The sequence below is a fragment of the Zingiber officinale genome, chromosome 9A (genome assembly GCF_018446385.1).
Source record: "Zingiber officinale cultivar Zhangliang chromosome 9A, Zo_v1.1, whole genome shotgun sequence".
NCBI lineage: Eukaryota > Viridiplantae > Streptophyta > Magnoliopsida > Zingiberales > Zingiberaceae > Zingiber > Zingiber officinale.
Window position 1 is genome coordinate 136204199 of NC_056002.1, and position 26413 is coordinate 136230611.

At 42.5% G+C, this 26413-nt stretch overlaps 2 protein-coding genes across 2 annotated transcripts; one reads left to right on the plus strand and one right to left on the minus strand.

Annotated features, from left to right (window-relative positions):
- Positions 1-763: 763 nt before the first annotated feature.
- On the plus strand, positions 764-1842 carry LOC122021124 (protein ZW2-like). The gene has a single exon (XM_042579212.1). The coding sequence runs from the start codon at positions 1005-1007 to the stop codon at positions 1662-1664; it is 660 nt and encodes a 219-aa protein (XP_042435146.1). The 5' UTR covers positions 764-1004; the 3' UTR covers positions 1665-1842.
- A 22662-nt stretch (positions 1843-24504) lies between these two features.
- LOC122021173 (plasma membrane-associated cation-binding protein 1-like) lies at positions 24505-25925 on the minus strand. Its single transcript, XM_042579252.1, has 5 exons — positions 25770-25925; positions 25539-25677; positions 25361-25450; positions 25181-25265; positions 24505-25111 (listed from the first exon to the last, which is right to left on the minus strand). The coding sequence occupies exons 2-5, from the start codon at positions 25647-25649 to the stop codon at positions 24798-24800; spliced, it is 600 nt and encodes a 199-aa protein (XP_042435186.1). The 5' UTR covers positions 25650-25677; positions 25770-25925; the 3' UTR covers positions 24505-24797.
- Positions 25926-26413: the final 488 nt, after the last annotated feature.

Here is a 26413-nt window from a genome sequence, read left to right on the forward strand (position 1 = left end):
TAATAATAACAACCAATAATGGCATAAGATTAATTACCGATCATGTGTTATTACTTATTAGGAAATGGGATCATTAGTCTGAGACGGTGTTATATAAGATTTTGGGATTAAAATTTGGCCCGTGTATATCTTTTCTCATATTCTGTCATCTGTATTAATAATTAGTAGTCATCCATGATTTATCTCTTTCGTGTTGACGTAAGGATAAACTGATAGAATAACTGGGGCGAACAAATAACCTTTTGCCGTATAGTAAACGGGATCACGAGGCCATTGTGGAATTCTAACAGAACAGAACTTTAGTAAGGAATAATAGCAACCGTTGCAACCAGAGAATTAAGACATAAAAGATGTCGTTACACGAAAAAACTACAAAAGAAGTGCAGTAAGCAAAAAGACTTGGCATCCTTACTCTCATTTATTCTTCTCATTTCTGCTACAGCTTGACTATTTTCTGCTGTGATCAAGGATCAGAGGGACTTTGTATTGATTTTGAATAAGAACTCTTCTAAGCGATAGGGAAATGATGCGGAACGCTTGGCCATCAATCAATAATATCTATGAAGCACTGGCTTCTATCTTTCACATTTAGAGGTATCGATCAAATAAAAAAAAATCTTTAAAACAATCAATCAAAAAACTTCTTGAATCAATCTACAGCCAACCCAAACTCATTAAACAGGGAAGGTAGAGACAGCGTGAGGGATGAGACAACGGAGTCAATCTACAGCTGTTTGTCTCTCCGAGTGCAAGGAAAAAGGCAGCGCCACGCTCTCAAAATGCATAGGCACTTGGCAACACTCCAAACTGCCCTCTCCCACCCAATGGCTCTGCTCGCAGTCCAAATATAGTATAGTAGATTATACAAGTTAAGCTAAGGATGTGCAGACAAGTGGATCCCTTCCTCAGTCTCTCTGTTTCTCTGTCTCTCTGTGATGTGATTCGAGAGTATAAATAAAATTGAATGTCGATGTTTGTTGCCGTAATAAACTCGGATTCCATCCATGAACTCGAATGAGTCCATCTTCACGGCAGTGTGGCCCCGCCAGCTCCGCCGACTCCGCCGCGAGCTCCGCCTCGGAAGGGCGTCGGCCGACCGCGCCCTCATCGACCGGGCCGTTCTCCAGTACGAATCTTTCTTCGTGGCTCGGTCGGCCGTGGCCCGCGCCGACCCGGTGCTGGCCTTCGCGGCCCCGTGGGCCACCGCGCTGGAGCGCGCAGCCCACTGGGTGGCCGGGTGGCGCCCCAACTCGCTGATCCACCTCCTCTACTCCGAGTCGAGCCTGCGGTTCGAGTCGCAGCTGGCGGACATCCTGATGGGCGTGCACTCGGGAGACCTGGGCGACCTCAGCGCCGCGCAGCTCGCCCGCATCGACGAGCTCCAGCGGCGGACGGTGCGGGAGGAGGTGGAGATCGGGGCGGAGATGGCGTCGGTGCAGGAGGGCGTGGCGGAGCCGTTCCCGCTGTCGGACGCGGAGATGGAGGAGAAGGTGGCGGCGCTAGGGCGCGTCATAGGCCGGGCCGACGAGCTTCGCCTGCGGACGCTGCGAGAGCTACTTTCCATCCTCGAGCCGCTGCAGGCGGTCGATCTCCTCGTCGCTGCGGCAGACTTGGAGATCGGCATGCGGGAAATCGGACTGGAGCACGACGGCGAACGAGTGTAGGTAGGCAAAGGGGCCTGATCTAATTGTGCATCATAGTACGTAACGTAAGACGAGGCAATTGAATTCTGCCGCTGCTGTTCGTCTCGCCGAATTGGCATTTACTTTAATCGCAATCTGTAGACTGTAGTGAAAAACCAGTTGTGTGAATGGGCGGACGTATCGGTGAAGTTCGTATCCAGTGCATGAGCATGGCAATGGCAATGGCAATGGCAATGGCATTGGAAGCGGAGCAGAGCATAGCATAGCAGGTTCAAACTCCCTAAAATTCTGAATTCAGAATCTTAGAATAATTCTAGACCCGAAATCTTAAAATCCAATGAATCCTAATGCGGCATTTGACGAAGACACAGCACAGCATTGAATGAACAGAACCTTTAATTTTTTCTTGATTCCTTTCATAATTTATACGTCGGATCACGATCAAAATCTAGTTAAAATTAACTGTCATCTTCTATGTGTTCATATAAGTGGAGGTAACCATGAAAGGTCAACCTATCTTGATTCTCTTTGCTCTTTTCTCTCTTGGCCGAAATTCATTCTCTAGGTTGCTAGCACAACCTATCTGGCTATCTCCATTTGTGAGTTTGTGAGACAAACGAACGCTTGTTCGTGTGGATACCGTAGAGGTACGAACATGAGATCGTGCTGTGATCTGAGCTGTCGGGAGTTCATGAGCACGTTACAAAGGTATAATCTCTCATATTCTTATGTAAACTTAGTATATTTTTCTTTTCCTTTCGCATGGATTTTTTGGAGGAACTAGTGTTTTCCGTTGTGCGTTTGCGTGTTTAGCGCATCTAGTTCCTTACATAATAAATACATAGTGAGATTTCCACCCTTTATGGGAGGAAGACATCTCATCTATAAATCTAAACCGCTTTCGGCCTTGGAAAAAGAAGACTCATCCATCTTCTTTGGATAAAAGAGGTAACAGAAAACATGAGGCATGAGGGGGATTCGGTATAAACGAAAGATAATGACTACTCCACAGACAATCGAAAGGAGTTGGGGACTAATTATTTGAGAGGAATGTGAAAATATTGAGAGATCTCTGAGAAGAAGCTCGGGATGGGAAATCCGATGTCAACTAATAGTTGATCCTTAAAGAAAGTGACATACCCTACAAGAGAAAGGTGTGGTCAATCAAGGGTGTTTAAGATTATTATCTAGTTGTTGGTAGGGATCTCGAAGGTTAACTTAATGTCTAGTTCTCCTCCATTGATATTCGACCACACAGAGGTGTACTACAGAGTAGAGATGTCAATAGCCATGGGGAGGAAGTTTAAAGGATAAAGCGAAGAAGGGGTGAAGCGGTAGGGTGCAAGAGAGATGAAGTGAGAAGAACAAAGAGGGCGATGCAAGAAAGATAGAAACTTATGTTGGATCAAGACGCGCTAGAGGGGGGGGTGAATAGCGCTCGCGGCTATTTCGTTTTTCGGAAAACTATCGGAGTAAAATACGCAGCGGAAAATGTAAATAAACACAAACACAGAGACACGGTCGTTTACTTCGTTCGGAGCCTAAGGCGACTCCTACTCGAAGGCCCGCGATCCTTGATCGCTTCCGGTGGGCAACAACTATAAGCTCGATAAAGATTACAAGTTGAAGTACAATAAACAACAGTAAATAATTATACCAACGACAAAGAAATGAAGATTCGGAGCTCCTGGTCGTCGGGCACAAGTAGCAGCACTTCGGAACGTCGTTTGGAGCAGCACGTAGCACTTGAATCACTTAGAAGAAGATCTTTGAAGCTGCTGGTCGAGATCCCTTATAAAGGGGGTTCAAGGCGCCTTATACTGTTCACCAAGGCGCCTTGAACGAGCCGAGTCACCCGCGTGAATCAGCACTGACCTGGTCGAACTCTATCTGGTTCAAGGCACCTTCAGCCTATCCAAGGCGCCTTCAACCTCCGGTCCAAGGCGCCTTGAACTCCATTCAAGGAGCCTCCAGTCTGCTGCGCTGGCCTTTTCCTGGCTTGCACCCGAGGCGCCTCCAAGCTCCATGGAGGCGCCTCGGCACTGTTCATCCGAGGTCTTTTTTGTACTTTGGTCCCTGCAAGATATGTTAATCCCAAAAATACCCTGCAGCACAAAGTTAGCACAAAACAATGATATAACTATTGAAATATTTAACAGTCTCTTGACTGTCCGAGTCTGACTTCAGGTTTCCTACCGGAAACCCTAGGTCGACCCGACGCCTACTGTTCCCTCTACGGGGAACGCGTCCTCACCTACTCCACTCAGGAGATTTACCTGTCGCCAGTACGATCCTCCAGATCGACTGGACTTTTGCTCGGCACTCGATGCTTCCGGACTTTCTGCTGAACATCCGCTTCACCGGCCAGTTCAGACTTTCACCTGGTTCGCGACACCAGGACTTTCCACCTAGGGTTACCACCCCCTAGGACTTTTGCCTGAAGCCATCGACCTGCCAAGACTTTCCGCATAGGGTTACCACCCCTATGACCTAGGGTTACCACCCCTTAGGGTTTTACCTTGCCTAACCGCAATTAGGACTTTCCTGAAACACTCAGCAAAAGCTGTCAGATAACAAAGCACCTTAACTTTGAATCCTTTGCCATTATCAAAACTTAGGTTCGATCGTCGGATGCTTCCCGCACCAACAACTTATAGTAGGAAAGTTTGAAAATTCACTAGAGAGGTTGTCGCTAAAACTTGGAGATAAGGGTGAAGAATGTGTTCACATTTTCTCCTTGTTAGCCCTAATAAACCCTGAGTCTTCAAATCCCAACCGTCTGATCCGAAAATAAAAAAAGACAAGCTAATCATCATAGTCATTTGATTAGACAGCCAAATTGATAGAATCCCAATAGTCTCTTTGAAATGATAAACCTTGGCATGATGGTGACACATTTCGTCTTCACATAAGTCAAACATTTATAATGGATTTGATAGGTCAATCATCATTCAGATACGCCATCATGCATATCGCCAACATTTATGATGCCTAACTCAAGTATTTTTGAGGTGCACGACTATACAACAGTAAGGTTTCCTGCACACGTCAACCCTAGGAGTTGAGTTGGTGGTAGACTAAGTCACGCTATTATCTAGTCAGTCGGGCTTAAGCTTCTTTTAATTAGACTCGAGGGGAAAACATACAATATGGGGAATATAGAAAGCCTCCACATAAGCTAAGAAATGGAGGTTAATATTCTCGCAGAGATGGAGGTCAAAGCCAAGAAAGCTCAATTTGATTGATTCCTAGTCAAATTGCTTGAAACAAGACGATGGATTGGGATATCCGATACAACTCTTTGGACATTCTCAAGCGGGCTCACTACTAGGACAGGTAACTATGGTTTCTCCAAAAATCTTATGCTCTCCGAGTCTTCGGCCAGTCAGTACTAAGGTTGCCGATCAGCACGACCGACTCCAAAGTCTTAGCTCCCCCGACTGAGGGGCTTAATGTTGGAACACTTTGGAGCTAGAGGGGGGTGAATAGCTCGCTCACTTGCTTCAATGATGATGTTGCAGTAGAAAACACTCAAAGCAAACCTCTCAATGCTAACACAAAGGATTTACTTGGTATCCACCTCAAATTAGATGACTAATCTAAGGATCCGACCCTCTCTCATACATCGACTATGAAAGAACTCCTTCTGGAAACACTCTGGAAGTGGAGAAACCTCGTACAACACTCTCAACAAGAATTCAATCCAAGAAGTAAGTGCAAGATTACAAGTGAAAAACATCTTCTTCCTTTGTCTCTTGTTGATGTAGAAGCCTTTTGTAAGCTTGAAAATGCAGCAGCACTTCAACCCTAAGCTCCTAAGAACTTTTGAACCCCGTGGTTATTTTGATGTGATCAACTAAGTTAGGTTAGGTCCTGGTTTGTTTTAATCCCCGTGTCTAAGTGTGCAGAAACTTAGGAGCGCAGGAAGTCGAACGGAAGACACAGCTAGCGAGAAGTATGACACGGGAAGGGAGCCAACGGGCTCGATGCGTCCGAAGGACGAAAGAGCTGTGGAAGAGTACTCCAATGGATGAGAAGAACATGCACGACGTTCGAGGGATGAGAAGCCAGGACAGAAACCTGCTCGAGGAGAAGACCGAAAATTGGGTTCGGGTGAGCCCTATTTCGATTGGTCGAAATCACCCAAGCGATCAGAGCTTCAGAAGAAGAAGGAAAAAATAAGCTGGAAGTCATTTATACCATGCAGGTTGAAGACACCCTCAACAGCATTGAGGGCGCCCTCAACATTGAAGGCGCCTTCGACCCGGTCTACTTGACCGTTTCGACTTTGGATAAAGTTTTATCCATTGCCTCGGCTGGAGGCGCCCTCAACCCCTTTGGAGGCGCCCTCAAGACTCGAGATTGAGTTTCCAGGAGCTATATAAAAGCTCCTAGAGCTAGAAATTAAGAAATCAAATCGGTAATCAATTCCTAACAACTTGTGAGCTTTCTTAGTGTGTAAAAAGGCTTCTCCGCCTACAGTGAAGGAGATTCGTAGTGCACTTTTTCAACTGTCATGGATTAACAATCATCTAGATTGTAACCAAGTAAAACCCTAAGTTTTCTCTTCTCTGCTTTACTTTTATTTCTGTTTTATTTTATTATTGTTGTTATTCTTGAGTTGAAAGAACGAGGAGAGTTTTGTTTTATTTGCAGGCAATTCACCCCTCCCCTCTTGCCGGTCCCGCTGCACCAACAAATGGTATCAGTGCCAGACCACCTCAGAAGGACTAATCGTCGTCTGAAGTAAAAAAAAGATCAATATGATGTCCGGAACAAGTATTCATCCCTCGAAATTCGACGGAGACTTCGCGACATGGAAGCGCCGAATGGAGATATTCTTCAAAACGGATTTTGATATTTTATTAACTATGAAATATGGTTTTTCAGTCCCAAAAGATAAGAAAGAATTCCAATGGACAAAGAAGGAGCAAGCCGATTTCGTGGCTAACGAAAAGGCAGAATTCCATCTGCTCAGCGTCCTGCCGCCCTAAGAGGTAAGTCAGATTGGAAGCTACGACTCCGCCAAAGACCTCTGGGAAAAATTCCTGGAGCTCCACGAAGGCACCTCAGAAGCGAAATTAGCAAGGCGCGATATCCTCCGGACTCAACTGACAAATCTCCGGATGAACAATGGTGAAAAGGTGGCGCAACTCCAAGTGAGAATTAAGGAGTTGATAACTCAACTGACCAATCTCGGAGAATCAGTAACGAGCCGAGATTCAATCCGGTATGCACTCAACGCCTTTCCAAGAATTCCAGAGTAGGTGTCCTTAGTAGATGCTTACTACATCTTTAAGCACTTTGAGGTAAGTACGCTCGAAAACTTGTTTTCTACTTTTGAACTTCACGAGTCTCGAATTGCAAAACCCAAAGAGAAATCAAATCACAATGTCGCCCTACAAGCCAAGATGGATGATCTCGACTCCGAAGCATCGATCGATGAAAATGAAACGGCGCTATTGGTAAGGAAATTAAATAAGTTTATTAAAACTAATACATCTAGATCGCAATCGAGAAAGCATCAACGTAACAGAAGGACAGTTCGATGCTACAACTGCAACGAGGAAGGGCACATCAAGGATGACTACCCAAAGTTAAAGAAAAAGTACAAAGAGAAGTCCCAAAGACCGACGACCACTAAACGCAAGAGTCTGAAGGCTATATGGGATGAATCATCTTCGAATCTGAAGTCGAAGCCTTCTCAGGATTAGCACTGATGGCCAACCATCAAGTAGAAGAAGATGAGACCAGCTCAGAAATGAGCATAGATGAAGGGGGAGGATTATTAGAAGAAGAAAACTGCGATGAAGGGGGAGCATAAGAAATAGAGGTAAGTCAGGTACGTGCGCTAACCCCTAAACAGTCTTTTTGCTTTATCGAAGTATTTACTAAAGACTTAGTCAAATCAGAAAAAGAAATTACTGATTTAAAAATACTATTAGATAATATGAACTCAAAAAATGAAAAATTGAAAATTGGAATTGAAAAATTGAAAAATAGTTATGCATGCTTAAATAAATTTCAAGAATCAAAAGTTAGCATTTATGGTAAATTAAATTGGTATATCAAACATCACCAAGGTCAACTTAGAAAAATACCTAAAGGATATATACCCCCTAAGTTTTTAACTAACACAGTAGGAAGGAATCTCCATTGGGTTCCAAAATCATATCTAGAGTAAAACTTTTGTTAATCAAGGCTTTCAAAAGAAATTAAATATTGAAATTCCTTAAAAGACTTTATTTAGAAGTGGTTGATGATCCAATAATCAAGAAGGCCTAGTGCCTCACCACAGCCTGAAAGTCGATTATCGAATTAAATATTTAATTGGCAATATGATAAAGCATAAAATATCAGTTAATGCTTTAAAAATTCTTGTCAATTATTTGATTTTTAAAAAAAACTTAAAAAATTGTGTTAACTTAAATAGTTTCTTTACTTCATTAACTTGGAAATTAACCCACTATTTTTTGATGTGATCAAAGGGGGAGAGTTAGTACTGTTGGACCCCGTGGTAGTTTTAATGTGATCAACCAAGTTGGTTAGGTCATGGTTTGTGTTTGATCCCTGTGTCTAAGTGTGCAGGAGCTTAGGAGTGTAGGAAGTTGAGCGGAAGACGCAGCTAGCGAGAAGGACGGCACAGGAAGGGAACCGACGGGCTCGGTGCGTCCGAAGGACGAGAGAGCTGCGGAAGAGTATTACGGTGGGCATGAAGAACGTGCGCGGCGTTCGAGGGATGTTAAGCCAAGACGAAAGGCTGCTTGAGGAGAAGGTCGAAAATTGGGTTCGGGTGAGCCCTATTTCGGTAGGCCGAAATCACCCAAAAGAACGGAGCGTCGGAAGCTGAAGAAAGCAAGCTGGAATTTGAGCTGCCAGCTTGGAGGCGCCTTCATCAGGCTTGGAGGTGCCTCCAGCTTAAAGGTGCCTTCAAGCTTGTTGAAGGCGCCTTCAAGCTTGTTGAAGGAGCCTTCAACAGGTCAAACTGACTGTTTCGAGTTGCGGATAAAGTTTTATCCGCTCACTCCTTGCAGGCGCCTTGGACCCCTATTGGAGGCGCCTTGGACCTTCGAGATCAGATTTCCAGAGGCTATTTAAAGGTCCCTGGAGCTAGGAATTGATAACAACTCAAGCAATCAATTGTGTAGCTATTCCTAGCAATAGTTCTAAGCTTCCAAAGTGTAAAAGACTTCTCCGCCTTCAGTAAAGGAGATTCTTTTGAGTGCGCTTCTCATTGTCCTAGATTAACAACCTCGTTGGTTGTAACCAGGTTAAATTCCTGTTTCTTTTTTTATTTACTGCTTTATTACTTTACTGCTTTATTTATTATTGCACTAATTGAGTTGAAAGCACGAAGAGGGTATAGTTTATTTTTGTTTTTAGCAATTCACCCCCTCTTGCCGGCCTCCGCTGCACCTACAATTGGTATCAGAGCCTGATCGCCTCAAAAGGACTAACCGCCAACTGAAGCACTACGATCAAGGCGATGGCCGGAGCGAACATCCATCCCCCGAAGTTCGACGGAGACTTCGCCACATGGAAGTGTAAAATGGAGGTATTTTTTAAAACTGAATTTGACATTCTTTTAATAATGAAATATGACTATGCAGTTCCGAAAGATAAGGAGGAAAACACCTGGACGAAAAAGGAGCAAGCAGATTTCGTCGCCAACGGAAAGGCTGAGTTCCACCTACTCAGCGTTCTGCCGCCTCAGGAGGTAAATCGGATCGGAAGTTATGACTCCGTGAAAGATCTCTGGGAAAAATTCCTGGAGCTTCACGAATGTACCTCCGAAGCGAAGCTAGCGAGGCGCGACATCCTCCGGAACCAGTTGACGAACCTCCGAATGAACCAAGGCGAGAAGATAGCGCAACTCCAATCAAGGATCAAAGAGCTGATCACACAACTAACCAATCTTGGAGAAGAGGTAACGAACCGGGACTCTATCCGGTACGCGCTCAACGCCTTTCCCAGAACTCCAAAGTGGGCCTCCTTAGTAGATCCGTACTACATCTCTAAGGACCTCGAGGTAAGTACTTTAGAACAATTATTTTCCACTTTTGAACTTCACGAATTTCGAGTTTTAGAGTCTAATGGAGTAAGGAAGACCAGTCAGAACATTGCCTTAAAGGCAAAAATGAACAATTCTGACTCCGAAGCCTCGGTCGACGAGTCAGAAGCGACACAACTGGTAAGACGTTTCAATAAATTTTTTAATACTAATAAGTTTAGATCGCAAAGGAATCAACGAAAGAAAAGGATGATTCGTTGCTACAACTACAATGAAGAAGGGCACATCAAGGAGGACTGCCCAAAATTGAGGAGCAAACAGAAGGATAAGGAAAGGAGCAAGAATCCAGCTCGAAACAAACACAATCTAAAGGCCACGTGGGATGATTCGTCGTCCTCCGAATCAGAAGTCGGAGAATTCTTGGGAATAGCACTGATGGCCAACAATCAGCTAGAAGAAACGTCTAGCTCAGAGATGAGCATCGATGAAGGGGGAGGAACATCAGAAGAAGAAAGCAGCAGTGAAGGGGGAGCGTCACCAGATCAGGTAAGTAAGGTACGCAATCTGACCCCGACTCAGTCTTTTAAATTTATCAAGTCTCTCTCCAAAGAATTAGATCAATTAGAAAAAGAAAATACTGAATTAAATAATATCTTAGATAAATTTAAATCAGAAAATGAAAGTTTAAAATTAGAAATTGAAAAATTGAAATCTGCTGCATGCTTAAATCATTTTCCAAAATCAAGGATTTATGGTAGATTAAATTGGTACATTAGAAATCATCAGGGTCAACTTAGAAAAGTGCCCAAGTATTATATACCCCCTAAGTTTTTGACCAACCCTGTAGGAAAGAACCTTTATTGGGTTCCAAAATCTTTACTAGTTTAAATTTCTCTTTTAGTTAAAAGCTTACAGTGAGAAAATTAAATATTGAAATTCTTTATGGAAGCTTTGTCTAAGGAAGTGGTTGTTGCTCCAATAACCAAGAAGGCCTAGTGCTTCGCCACGACCTGGAAGCTAAAATATTGAAAGAAAATGTTTAATTAACTTTCTGAAAAAACATTAAACAAGAATTAAATAATTCTTTGAAAGTTTTTTCAAATATTTTTGAAAAATTCTAAAAAATCGATTTTGACTTAGAAATTATTGTGAAAAAGTCATAGATTTTTTTTTCTTAGAATTTTCTTTAAATCTCAGTTATTTTTACTAAGAATTATTTTTAAAAATTAATTTTTCTTTGGAAAGTTATTGAAAAATTCAAAAATTCACTTGACTTGAATTTTTTTAAAAAAAAATCAAAAATTTATTTAACTTAGAAAAGTTTTTCAAAAACCACCTTCTTACTTAGAATTTTTTTTGAAAAATTCAATTTTCTAAAATATCATTTTTATTAATTTTATCTAAAGTTAAATTTTTTTTCTAAAATATTTTTTTAGTTATCACCCCGTTTTTACTGTGATCAAAAGGGGAGAGAAAAGTTACAAGTTAAGGAGATAGGGACAAGTTAAGGAGATAGAAAGTTTAAAATTTTAATATTTTTCTAAACTGTAGTTGCAATTTTATTTATTGCAAACCTTATGCTTAATATGCTAGTTTAGTAATTTTTCTTTAAAATTACTTTTTGTATATGTTTTTACCCTAACTTGAACTTGGGTTGATGCACATCAAAAATGGGGAGATTGTTGGATCCCGTAGTAGTTTTGATGTGATCAACTAAGTTGGTTAGGTCCTGCTTTGTGTTTGATCCCTATGTCTAAGTGTGCAGGAGCTTAGGAGCGCAGGAAGTCGAGTGGAAGACGCAGCTAGCGAGAAGGACGACACGGGAAGGGAGCCAACAGGCTCGGTTCGTCCGAAGGACGAGAGAGTTGCGGAAGAGTACTCCGGTGGGCGTGAAGAACGTGCGCGGCGTTCGAGGGACGTTAAGCCAGGAAGGAAGGCTGCTCGAGGAGAAGGCCAAAAATTGGGTTCGGGTGAGCCCTATTTCGGTAGGCCGAAATCACCCAAAAGAACGGAGCGTCGGAAGCTGAAGAAAGCAAGCTGGAATTTGAGCTGCCAGCTTGGAGGCGCCTCCATCAGGCTTGGAGGCGCCTCCAGCTTGAAGGCGCCTTCAAGCTTGTTGAAGGCGCCTTCAACAGGTCAAAATGACCGTTTCAAGCTGCGGATAAAGTTTTATCCGCTCACCCCTTGGAGGCACCTTGGACCCCTAGTGGTGGCGCCTTGGACCTTCGAGATCAGATTTCCATAGGCTATTTAAAGGCCCCTGGAGCTAGGAATTGATAACAACTCAAGCAATCAATTGTGTAGCCATTCCTAGCAATAGTTCTAAGCTTCCAAAGTGTAAAAAGCTTCTCATTGCCCTGGATTAATAACCTCCTTGGTTGTAACCAGGTTAAATTCCTGTTTCTTTTCTGTTTATTGCTTTATTACTTTACTACTTTATTTACTATTGCACTAATTGAGTTGAAAGCACGAGGAGGGTATAATTTAATTTTGTTTTCAGCAATTCACCCTCCTCTTGCCGGCCTCCGCTGCACCTACAAGTACAAGTTCAGGGGGAGTTAAAAAAAAAATTTAAAATCATTTTTTTGTTATTTTTTTTTCTAAATTTTGATAGATAAATTCATTCTATACTTAGTATTGCAATTTATTTTTAATTGCAAAATTTATGCTTGAAATGTTAGTTTTGTAATTTCTTTAAATTACTTGTTTGGTTTACCCTAACTTGAACTTGGGTTGATGTACATCAAAAAAGGGGAGATTGTTGAATCCCGTGGTTGTTTTGATGTGATCAACTAAGTTAGATTAGATCCTGGTTTGTTTTAATCCATGTGTATAAGTGTGCAGGAACTTAGGAGCGCAGGAAGTCGAGCGGAAGACGCAGCTAGCGAGAAGGACGACATGGGAAGGGAGACGATGGGGTCGGTGCGTCCGAAGGATGAAAGAGCTGCGGAAGAGTACTCCGGTAGACGAGAAGAACATGCGCGACGTTCGAGGGACGAGAAGCTAGGACGGAAGCCTGCTCTGTTAGGACCAAAAGTAGCTAGAGGGGGGGGGGTGAATAGCTCGTCGCGTGCTCGTTGCTCGGTGTTGCTTGTTTCTTCTTGGATGTGCAGCGGAAAATACAGAAACAAACACAAAACGCTAACACTAGGATTTTACTTGGTATCCACCTCACAAGAGGTGACTAATCCAAGGATCCACACCAACGCACACACCCTCCACTATGAATAACACTCCTTCATGGTAACTACCAAAGGCGGAGAAGCCCTACAACACTCTCAATACAAGAAGAAGAAAGGGAAATACAAGTTAAGCAAAAGCTTACAAGATGTGCAGTAAAAACCCTAACCCTAACTTCTTCCTCTTGCAATAGATCCGCCTCTTGACTTGGAAAGCCTCCAAGAACCTTCAAGAACTGGCGATCACGTGCTTGTAGAGTGGAGGAGCTGGAATGAATCGAGAAGAGCTCGTAAAGAGATGCCGAAGACCACGCTCGCTGCGGCTTTAACGCCAACGGTCGGATCCCGATCGATCGAATTTGAATCGATCGGGGCTGAATCGATCCACGGATCGATTCGAGCGCTCCATGCTCGAGAAGCGCTGGATCGATCCACGGATCGATCCGGCGCTATCACGCGGCATCGTCCGATCGATCGGTGATCGATCGGGACCTCGATCGATCACGGATCGATCCGGAAGCTTCGTCATTGGGAAGAATCGGATCGATCGCGATCGATCCACGATCGATCGATCCACGGATCGATCCGGCGATTTTGCCCAAAACCAAGTCCCAAACCTCTAACCAACATCCGGTCAACCTTGACTGTTGGTACATCATGCCTCGCATCCGGTCACTCCCTTGACTGCCAGACTCCCCACCCAGTGTCCGGTCAATCCTTTGACCCACTTGGACTTTTACTCGTGCCAAGTATCCGGTCACTCCATTGACCTACTTGGACTTCCACCAGATGTCTGGTCAACCTTGACCCATCTGGACTTCCTTCCTTGCCAAGTATCCAGTCAATCCTTTGACCTACTTGGACTTCCCAACACCAGATGTCCGATCATCCTTGATCCATCTGGATTTCCTTCCTTGCCAAGTATCCAGTCAATCCTTTGACCTACTTGGACTTCCCAACACCAGATGTCCGATCATCCTTGATCCATCTGGATTTCCTTCCTTGCCTGGCTTCACTCACCAGGACTTTCACCTAGCTTCACTCACTAGGGTTTTCCATCTGCCTAGCTTCACTCACTAGGACTTTCCATCTGCCTAGCTTCACTCACTAGGACTTTCACCTGGCTTCACTCACCAGGATTTCCATCTGCCTAGCTTCACTCACTAGGACTTCCTTCTGCCTGGCTTCACTCACCAGGACTTTTCTTCTGCCTGGCTTCACTCACCAGGACTTTTCTTCTGCCTGGCTTCACTTACCAGGACTTTCATTTTGCCTAACATCCCAGTTAGGACTTCCCAGTTAAGTATCCAGTCAACCTTGACCTACTTGACTTTTCTTCAATCAATATCTTATTGTCAAACATCTAAACCCAAACCAAGACTCAGCTTGGTTACCCAGGTCAACCTTGACCTGAGGGATATTGCACCAACAATCTCCCCCTTTTTGATGTTTGACAATACCACAATAACACTTACAATCCCATATGTAAGTTAGGCTAATCCCATAGCCTCCTTCTTCATGCCACTAGGTAATGAAAGTATAAATTAAGCTCTTCATTCTCCTCCTAAGAGGGCAAACTCCCTCTTTGGTAATGAAAGCCTAACTTACTCCCTTTCATGAGTCCTTTCATTCTCCCCCTATGACCTTCCCATAGGTAATGAAGGACTAAGCTTAACCATACATTCTCCCCCTATTGGCACACATCAACCCATCGTTGGACACACATCAACCTATGCTCCAATTCTGGGCACTCTTCAACAAATCCATTTGTTGAAGACTCTCCCCCTGAAGAGTTGCTCATCGTTGTTCACAACATCACTCGTTGTGATCAACACGATAATGAAGGTCCCATACCCTTCATTTATCCTTAACTTCTCCCTCAATGTAGACAACTACCCAACCTTGAGCATTATCTACCACTTGAGTGTCCACTTGAAATAATGAGGATATCCACTCCCCATTTCTCCCCATTTCAAGTTTAAATGCTCAACCTTGAGCAAGTTCGCAACAGAAGGTTAACCACCTTCCAAGGTTCATGAAAAGTAATTTTTATGTCTTTAAAGAGTCCCTCCCCCTAAAGACATGGTGGTAACTTCTGTCATTGCACCAACAATGACTTGGAATCCCTAAACCTTTAGGAAACCCAAATATAGAAGTTTTGAGGTTCAAATATTCAAAATTTGAAACAACCTCAACCTAAACTTCTACTTAGTCTTCGTTAACCAATCCATCCTTGTTTTCAACATGAAAACACCCTTTGTATGTATACAAATGTATTTAAGGGGTTTGGAATGGTTACCTAGACTCGAAGAGGTTCAAAAATGCTGAAATCAGGCCTTCCCACCAAAATCAGCAACTTGGATCGATTGGAGTTGGGTTCCAATCGATTGAACCTTTACGAATCGATCCACCGATCGATTCAGACTCCTGATCGATCGGCTGATCGATCCAGACTGACTCTCGCGGGAATTTCCGTTTGAATCGATCCATGGATCGATTCATGGAACTCAATCGATCCATGGATCGATCAGACCTGATAGTTGCTGAAATTCCTTTTCGAACTTCAGAAACCCTAGAAAATTCTACAAAATCCAAAAATTATGAAATTTCGTGTAGACATTATTTAGGGCATACTTAATCATGGAAAATAGTTTTCTATGAAAATACATCATATTTTCAAAGATTGACACAAACTTGAAAACTTGCAAAACTTTAGTGTTTTCTTCAAGTTTGTGTTTAACTATTCAATGGTGATTACTATCAAAAGATAGCCTTCACCAAGGTTTTCCAAAATCATTTTAAAAACATTTTCAAAACCAATATCCCATCATGTTCCTTGGGCATAATGCACATGACTTGTACATTAGCTTTCCCAATGATGGGAAAACACATAACTATGTGTTTTGCTGAACTTAAAACTCAAAAGAATGCACTAAATCAACATCTTGAGTTTTGTTCATCATCCTAACATCTCACTTGTATCTAATGTGCACTGAAACACATACAAGTCATCTTATAGGTCTTTGTGAGATGTAAGATTTTGGTTTTGCCCTATTCTAGGGATCATGCATATCTATCTAGGCATTTTGAGAGGTAGACATCCACAAAGGATGTTACTTGTTGATTTACTTGTTTAACAAATGTCACTTATTTAACTAATGCCATATGTCCTTAATTTTTAAGGAAATAAACATAATGCATGATAATGTTATGGCATACATCAAAATAAAATAGCTTTCAAAAGAAAGATTCCTATAACTACATGATGTATGTATGGCATGACATGGTATTTTTGTATTTTTCATGATAAGTCATGAATGCAAAATACAAATAAGATAAAATATGATGTCATGGCATATTATGAGCAAACAATCATGGCAAGGTTTAGCATAAATAAAATATACCTAGATTACCTATCTAAGTATCGTTAATCTTAGCTAATCCTAAAACTTAAACCCTAGATTGCCCAAAGTGCTTCAAGAGAGTGCCAAAACCTAAATGGGCATTTCTAATTCTCTTGATTAATTTATGCTAATTGAAATTAAGCTTATCCTCAAATGTTGGCATATTCCATTTTTCCACAAGAGTAGCACTTTAAAGTTAAGGCCCGGATTGCCTTAAATTTCCTAAGAACATACTAAAATCCCAACTTGGTAGCTCTTATGAATTTCCCAATATGTGCCTTTTAAGATTAAAATCAAATTTTCACCACTAGGCACATTTTACTCTTTCAAGGAGTAAATAATAGTTCCATTTCATTTTCAAAGGTTAACCAAACCTTGAAAATGCTCCTTGAGTGTCAATTTCCTCAAAGTTGGGTTAACTACCCTTCTAATTGGAGTTGACACTCTCTACCCATTTATGGGGTAGAGAAGATGCTCCTAGGAACCCAACACCTATTGGTGCTCCTTGGATGCTCTAGGTACTCACTAGGGATAACTTCCCTAGATACCTTCCTAGTGACCTTGTTGGGCTTCTTAGAAGCCTTGGTCACATTTTCTAGGTCAACCCTAGGGATAGCCTCCCTTGTGACCTTGTTAGTGACTTTCTTAGACTTCTTAGAAGTCTTAGTCACTTTGGTTGCAAAAATACTCTTAGGGATGACTTCCCTAGTATTCTTGACTTGACCATTAAACCTAGGGTTTGTTCCATAACTATATGGAACCCTATGATAACTAGGCACATCCTTCTTAGCCTTTGGTTTGTATCCCAAACCTCTACGGCTATTTGATGGCTTTGACTTTCCTAGCCCTAGGTTTTGCTCATTTTGCCCTTTTAGGATATTTTCCATCCTTTTTAGGGTCTTTTCCATTTTATCAAGTCTTGATCTCAAGACTTGATTTTCTATCATTAAGTCCTTAGTTTTTGGTTTTCCATTAAGTTCATGAGCATTTATGTTTCTAGGCTTGTAGCTACAATCCTTAGAGTTCTTGCCTAGACTTTTACCTACATTCCTAGCCTTAGGGATAGTAGTTTTGGCATGTAGGGCCACATGCTTTTCCTTAAAGCCCTCATGCTTCCTATTCTTATGGTAAATCGCATTAAAATGATAAAAATTTGACCTAGCATGCTTTTTACCATTTTGCAAGGGAATAGGCTCAATGAAAGTTACCTTCCTTTTTACCTTGGAGGCTCCCCCTTGACTAGTGCCTCCTTGAGCCTTGACCACCTTTTTCCCCTTGGGGCATTGACTTCGGTAATGCCCTTTTTGTTGACACAAGAAGCACACAATGTGCTCCTTGCTCTTCTTTGTCCCGGGGGTGGTCACCTTGGGCTTCTCCTTGCCCTTTTGTGCCACTTGGCCCTTCTTCTTGGCCAAGTTGGGACACTTGCTCTTATAGTGCCCATGTTCCCTACACTCAAAACATATTATGTGATTTTTATTATTAATTGAAACATTTATACCTTTGCTTGTAGGGGTGGCATCTTTTTCTTTGGATCCGGAGGTAGAAGCTTCCTCTTGATCGGACCTTGATTCTCCTCCATTTGATTTTTCTTGACTTGTGGAGGTAGAAGCTTCTTCCTCCTCTTCTTCTCTTGACCCGGATGTAGAAGCTTCTTCTTCTTCTTGATCCGGTGTCACCAAGGATTGCTCCCCCTCAATCCTAGAGGTGGAGGTTTCATCATCTTGAATGTGAAACAAGGAGTATGCTCCCTCCTTGTTCCCTTCGTTGCATTCCCTTGAGGATGAAGCTTCTTGGATTTCCTCTTCTTCGGAGGTTGAGTATCTCTCAACCTCGGAGTCCTCCTCTTGGTCTTGCTCCAAAGAGTCACCCTCTTTGGATTCTTCATGATCTTGTACAGTGGAGGGGATCTCTTCATGAAGCTTGGCCAACTTGCTCCAAAACTCCTTGGCATCTTCGAACTCTCCAACTCGAGCCAAGATGTGGCTAGGCAATAAGTTGACCAGAAGCTTGGTCACTTTGTCATTTGCCTCGCCCCTTTGAATTTGCTCTGAGCTCCATCTGCTTTTCTTTAGAAGCTTGCCCTTGGAGTTTGTTGGAGCTTTGAAGCCTTCCATTAGAGCAAACCATTGCTCTATCTCCATCATAAGAAAATTTTCGATTCTTGATTTCCAAGAATCGAAACTTGTAGAAGTGTATGGTGGAGCCACCCTTGTATCAAATCCAAGTCCATCTTGGAATTGCATCTTGAAGTTGAGCTTCTTGAATTCTTTGACTTTGATGAATTTGCTCCAACTTCTTCACCCTCTAGCTTTTCTTGATATGCTTGACCCTTCCGGCGATGATTCCGGTGAAGAGCAACCTCGCTCTGATACCACTTGTTAGGACCAAAAGTAGCTAGAGGGGGGGGGGTGAATAGCTCGTCGCGTGCTCGTTGCTCGGTGTTGCTTGTTTCTTCTTGGATGTGCAGCGGAAAATACAGAAACAAACACAAAACGCTAACACTAGGATTTTACTTGGTATCCACCTCACAAGAGGTGACTAATCCAAGGATCCACACCAACGCACACACCCTCCACTATGAATAACACTCCTTCATGGTAACTACCAAAGGCGGAGAAGCCCTACAACACTCTCAATACAAGAAGAAGAAAGGGAAATACAAGTTAAGCAAAAGCTTACAAGATGTGCAGTAAAAACCCTAACCCTAACTTCTTCCTCTTGCAATAGATCCGCCTCTTGACTTGGAAAGCCTCCAAGAACCTTCAAGAACTGGCGATCACGTGCTTGTAGAGAGCCGTGGAGGAGCTGGAATGAATCGAGAAGAGCTCGTAAAGAGATGCCGAAGACCACGCTCGCTGCGGCTTTAAACGCCGACGGTCGGATCCCGATCGATTCGAATGTTCGAATCGATCGGCTGAATCGATCCACGGATCGATTGCAGCGCTGGTGCGAGAAGCGCTGGATCGATCCACGGATCGATCCGGCGCTATCACGCGAGCGACATCGTCCGATCGATCGGCCGATCGATCGGGACCTCTGATCGATCCACGGATCGATCCGACCGCTTGACTGGAAGAATCGGATCGATCCAGCGATCGATCCGGATCGATCCACGGATCGATCCGACGGTTTTGCCCAAACCAAGTCCCAAACCTCTAACCAACATCCGGTCAACCTTGACTGTTGGTACATCATGCCTCGCATCCGGTCACTCCCTTGACTGCCAGACTCCCCACCAAGTGTCCGGTCAATCCTTTGACCCACTTGGACTTTTACTCGTCGTGCCAAGTATCCGGTCACTCCATTGACCTACTTGGACTTCCACCGGATGTCGGTCAACCTTGACCCATCTGGACTTCCTTCCTTGCCAAGTATCCGGTCAATCCCTTTGACCTACTTGGACTTTCTCCCCAATGTCCGATCATCCTTGATCCATCTGGATTTTTCTCCTTGCCAAGTATCCGATCAATCCTTTGACCTACTTGGACTTCCCAACACCGGATGTCCGATCATCCTTGATCCATCTGGATTTCTTCCTTGCTTGGCTTCACTCACCGGGACTTTCACCTAGCTTCACTCACTAGGGTTTCCTCACCGCCTAGCTTCACTCACTAGGACTTTCCATCTGCCTAGCTTCACTCACTAGGACTTTCACCTGGCTTCACTCACCAGGATTTCCATCTGCCTAGCTTCACTCACTAGGACTTTTCTTCTGCCTGGCTTCACTCACCAGGACTTTTCTTCTGCCTGGCTTCACTCACCAGGACTTTTCTTCTGCCTGGCTTCACTTACCAGGACTTTCATTTTGCCTAACATCCCAGTTAGGACTTCCCAGTCAAGTATCCAGTCAACCTTGACCTACTTGACTTTTCTTCAATCAATATCTTATTGTCAAACATCTAAACCCAAACCAAGACTCAGCTTGGTTACCCAGGTCAACCTTGACCTGAGGGATATTGCACCAACATGCTCGAGGAGAAGGCTGGAAATTGGGTTCGGGTGAGCCCTATTCGGTTGACCGAAATCACCCAAGCGATCAGAGCTTCGAAAGAAGAAGAAAAAGAGAAGCTGGAAGCTATTTATACCATGTAGATTGAAGGTGCCCTCAACAACATTGAGGGCGCCCTCAACAACATTGAGGGCGCCCTCAATGCCATTGAAGGCGCCTTCGACCCAATCTACTTGACCGTTTCGACTTTGGATAAAGTTTTATCCGTTGCCTCGGCTGGAGGCGCCCTCAAGACTCGAGATTGAGTTTCCAGGAGCTATATAAAGGCTCCTGGAGCTAGAAATTAAGAAATCAACTCGGTAATCAATTCCTAGCAACTTGTGAGCTTTCTTAGTGTGTAAAAAGGCTTCTCCGCCTACAGCGAAGGAGATTCGTAGTGTACTTTTTCAACTGTCTTGGATTAACAATCGTCTAGATTGTAACCAAGTAAAACCCTGAGTTTTCTCTTCTCTGCTTTACTTTTATTTTTTTTATTTTATTATTATTTCTATTCTTGAGTTGAAAGAACGAGGAGGGTTTTGTTTTATTTGCAGACAATTCACCCCTCCTTTTTTGTCGGTCCCGCTGCACCAACAAGAACTGACAATGAGTATTATAGAAGAAGGTGGAGAGTTCTACTCTTTAAATAGCAACGAAATCCCTTTTCTAGGGTTCTTTGAAATCTCTCAATCGATTCAACTTTTTCCTAATTGATTATCACGTCATTCGACCATTTGCGTACCAGTAGAATGACACTTTTTGAACATTAATCAATTGGTGAGTCATCCTAATCGATTCATAGAGCCTTAATTGATTACCCAATCAATTCCTCAACTCTCTATTCACTCATGAAAAGGCCTTAATCGATTAGCCCAAACGATTAAGCTTTCTTAATTGATTGCCTCAATCGATTCACTTTCTCGCGACAAAACACATGCCTAATCACTGACCCAATCGATTAGCATGACCTAAATCTATTAGCCAATCGATTTTGTCACCTTCTGTTCTTGCGACAACTTGCCATAATCGATTAGGCCAAGCCTAATCGATTGAACCAATCGATTCAGACCCTTATTGTATTCTCATAAGAACCTCCTAATTGATTACCTAATTGACTAGCTTAGGAACAATTGATTGCCTCAATCAATTTCTCTAACCTTGACTTACTTAATCCAAGTCTAGGATTCTCTTATCCAACATCCGATCAATTGTAACTTGTTGGAACTTTATCACCAAGTGTCCGATCAATTATTTGATCTACTTGGACTTTTCTCCTCGTGCCAAGTGTCTGGTCAACTTTGACCCACTTGGAATTACCGTCTCGTGCTAAGTTTTCATCCGTCCATGGGTCACTTGGATTTCCAGAAACTAGGTGTCCAACCAACCTTGACCTACCTGGATTTTCAAATGCATGGCTTCACTCACCAGGGCTTTTCACCACTTAACTTCACTCACTAGGATTTTTCCACCTTACTTCACTCACTAAGATTTTCATCTTCCTAGCTTCACTCACTAGGACTTTTCACCTGAATTCACTCATTAGGACTTTTCACTGTCCAACTTCACTTATCAGGATTTTCTCACACCAAGTGTCCGATCAAAACTGATCTATTTGGATTTTCTTCTTCTTTCAACCTTCATGTTGGTCTTACCCTTGCTTAACTTCCAATTAGGACTTCCCAGTTAAGTATTCGGTCAACCTTGACCTACTTAACTGTTCTGGTTAACTTTTGACCGTTAATATCCTATATGGACAATTATACCAACAATTTTCATATCTTGTCAAATATTTGGTCAACTGTGACGTATTGACTTCTTTCTCTCATATTGTCGAATATCGAAACTCAAACTCAGGTCAACTCAAGCTTAGTCAACTTGGAACTTTGACCTAGGAAAAATTACACCAATACTCAACTCCCCCGACTCTAGGGGCTTAGCTCCCCCTACCCAATGCTCTACTCAGGTAGTTTAGATACTTCCAATCGGTGGTCCTCTCTGACTCCAAAGGCTCAACTACCCAGACTTTAGGTGCTCAGCTCCCCTTGACCCATTGCTTCACTTGGTCAGAAGCTCCATCTACTCCTTAAAGATGAACAGGTCTTCAGTCAAACTAGGTTGTCCTACTCCAGGAGCTCTATGCCTCTAGCTTGCTCTTCTCTCTTAGCTTTGCTAGTCCAATTCAATATCTCTTAAATGAACCAGACCCCTAAGGCCTAACAGACTCTATGTTTCGCGGGCTAACACCGTATATGGATGATGGGACTATTTGATATAGCGGAGATACAGTGATGACATTTTTTTTACTATAATATGACACCTAATTAATAAAAAAAAAGAATATTACTCACGGGCACATATATGAAAAATTATATGTACGCGCTATATCTCATTACTGTTCATAATCCTTATTTTTTCCTATTGACTTGAATGTCGGAGTGGTTAAGCTGAGATACCTCCAGTCCATCCTTGTAATTCTCCCTTTCCCCTCTCTTTTCCTATTGTCTTGCAGGCCCGCCCAATTGACCCAAAGATCTTTCATCTTAGGCTCCCTTCTCCTAGCTTTTCTAGCTCCTTCTTTGGCGATCTCTCATTCTTGCATATCAGAGATTTTACATTTTAGAGATTGTTTGATACTGACTTTGATTTTATTGTCTTTATATTAGGAAATTGACTTCTAGTTATGTTTTTATGATGACCAACGAAGCTATATCATGGCAGAGTGTGAAATAACTACTCGTAGCTTCTTCTACCAGGCTTTGATGAATCGAATCAAGTAATATGATTGTGAAACTTTATCACTACGCTGCATTATTTTGATTGTGTTGAAAAATCACTAAAAATTAATATGATAATTCTAAGATGGAATTGAAGGATGGACTTTTCAGTCGTAACGTTATTCACAGGCTTTGGTTTGTCCTCCCTGATAAATTTCTGTCTTGCTCATCTGGAGCATCTCCTCCAAACCAGATGGGCTTGGCCTTCCGGTGCTGAGGCTTCATCTGATTTGGCGAATACATACATCCTTTTACTGTAACCTATTTAACCATTATCAGCGACCATGCGAAAAAGACTCACTGACACTAATTATTTACTAGTTCTGCTGCAGTGCAGACATGCAAAACCTTGTCCCCATCTCATTTAAGACGCTGCCTCAGCCGGTGGGGCACAAATAATGAAAAAACAATTATAAGATATTTTTTTTTTCAACATTTTGCTCGATCACTCATCTAAATTTTAAAATTATAAAAAATATATAATATTTTCCTACTATATCTCCTTATTCTTTTTTATGTTGATTAGTCCGGATAAAATTAACTATTAAATTTACAAAAATTTAAATCATTTTAAATTAAAATAGCTTAAGTTATTTATGCTCTCAAATTTAAATTCAACAATAAAAATTTAAAACAATAAATTTTTAAACTACTTGATAAAATTTATTACAGGCTTATGATAATTGTATCATTAACTAACACCACTAATAGATTCCTAAGACTTCATTAATTTTAAAAATGTTAAATTTTTAAATAATATAGGTCTATTTTAACGAGGTCAGATCAGATTCTCTAGTCCAAAAAATTCTGAATCAGAAAAGGTCCTGTTCATTCATTGGTTGGATGAATTGAACCTCAGGTAGAATCTAATTCATCCAACAAATAAATGAACAAAGAATCAGGGATGATCCAAAGATTCTGGACCAGAAGGTCCCTGTCCTACTTTGATATTTTACTAAATCACAAGTAAAATGTCGTATTATCTATTTTACATGATTTTTTTTTAAAAAAAATAGATACTGTTTTTTCATTATATCCCTTTTGACGAAACAAATGATAGATATAGAGAACTTCGAATTATTTTAAATCAAAATTAATATATTTAAAAAAAATTATTTCTTTAATATATTAAGAATAATAAATTTTTAAATTAAAAAAACTTTTATTAAAATGGTAAGCATCAGCTAATTATTAATTAATGGTATTTGACGCAAACTCACCACCCTCCCTCTCCTAATGGAGCCCTCCACCATCTTCATCGCAAAGCTGCAGAGTACCTAATGCGAAAACAACAGCTCCCAATCCATCAGGCTTTGCATTTGCGTGTGGGAAACCCCCCACTGAGGAGGATTAATCTCACGTCCCTTTCTTTGGATTCCTACATGGCAGATTGAGGTTGGAAATCCAAGTGATGAAAAATAATTAATTTTGATATTAAATGCTGGAAAAGCTTGCTCAGAAATGGCAGCAATCCCCATGACTGAGCTTCCCTGCTCCTCCTCTTAATGAGACACGACCTCAGATTAACAGCAATGGAGATTTACAGAGTTCATTCGACTACACCTCCCAAAACTGAGATACATCAATTCAGTCGGACGGATACACAACACAATTTAATCATAATATTACACAGCTTCATGCATCACCTTCTTCACAAAAAACCAAAAAAGAAGAAAGAGAGAAAACAGAGGTACGTACAGGACAAAGAAAGAAAGAAAGAAAGAAAGACGGGATATGACATAACAAATCGGGCAATTGTAACGGCGCCGGCATGACTACATGATCTGTACTGATCTCAAGCCTTGGCGGGTTCAGCCGCCGGCTCTGCCGCCGGTGCCGGATCGGCGGCGGGGGGCGGCGGGGGAGCTTCTGCAGCTGGGGTCGCCGCCGCCTCCTTCTCGGCGGCCTCCTTCTTGATCTCCTCCGCCGCCTCCGGCGTGATCTCCTTGTCTTCAGTCTCGACCGCGGCCGCTGGCTCTGCGGGAGCAGGAGGTTCTTCGGCGGGGAGCAAGGTCGTGACCTTCTCGAAGATGAAGATCACCGGATCGGAGACGAGGCCGGCGCCGTACTTACTGGCGGCCTCGCTCACCGGCTTCGAGCCAGGGAACTCTGTTCGTTACAAAATGAATTATATACAGAATTCTCAAGGCGAGAAATTTAGTAAAAAATTTTGTTTACCGATCTTTACTAGTTCTTCGATGAAGCTTACGACGCCGGTGGATTTCTTCTTCAGTCCTTGCTTTGTAGGTTCCTTGACTAAAGTCTGTGATCCCAGAAACCAACCAGTTACTCCTTAATGCGCGCGCGCGCGCACAAACACAAAAGAGAAAAAATACAAGCCAAAACATGATCATGAACCTTGATCTCAACAGCAGAAGCTTCGTAGATCTCCACGACTTTGGGTTGCAGCTCGCCCTTCTTCTCCTCGAACTCCTTTGAGATATCCTCCTGCATGAACCCAGAAGAACAAGCACATAATTTCCATGGATAATAACTTTAAAACTCTGTTTTTTTTTGCCTTTGAGATCTCCACTACCTTTGATTGATCGAAGGACTTGGACGCCTCTGCAGCGGCGGCTTTCTTGCCGTTGGTGTCGAAGACTTTCTTGATGGTCGGAAGGACCTTAGCTTTCCAGTAATTGACCATCTCGAGATCTTAAGATCTTGTCCTGTAACTGAAATTCAAATCGGACAGAGTGAGGATCTCAAAGAAATGGATCCGGAAATTTGTTTGAGCAAACGATCGAAGAAGAAATCAAGCAAGTACCTGATCAGCCAACGCCTACGGCACAGAACAGGGGCGCACGAAGCGCGCTTGGGAATTATAGGAGCGAAAAAAGGCCACACGTTCCGCGAAATTACGGGAATGCCCTACCAATGCCGGTGAGGCTGAGGGGTAGGTTAGTCTTTTCGGGAGCGGGGATCGGCTTCCGCGGCTGAGTCGGCGACAGCTGGCGGTGGCTCGTCCCACCGTGGCCTGTCGACGAGAAACGAGAAGAAACGGGGTGGGAAACGAGTCCGGCACCCATTGGAGAACGTGGCCGGGTGGGCCCGGTGCCGTATTTGTGTCGCCGCCTGCCCACGTGGCCTCGCTGGCTTCGGGGACACATTTTTTTAGGACGATAAAATCTAAAAGAAAATTAGCGAATCTAAGCCGGAAGCCAACGGATCCAATGGAAATGCGTTGGCACTCGAAGATTTTTAGAATTTTCCAGGAAGTATTTTCTTTTATGTATTTTTCTTATTTGTTATTATTATTTTAATTCCCAATGTCATCGTTCTTATGATGGTGGAAAGGAAGGAAGGAATACTCTGAGATAATTAATGATGATTATCGGATATGTTTTTGTTAGTAATCTTTATTATTATCGGCTATAAAAATCCAAAGAATCAAACATCTCGATCAATCAA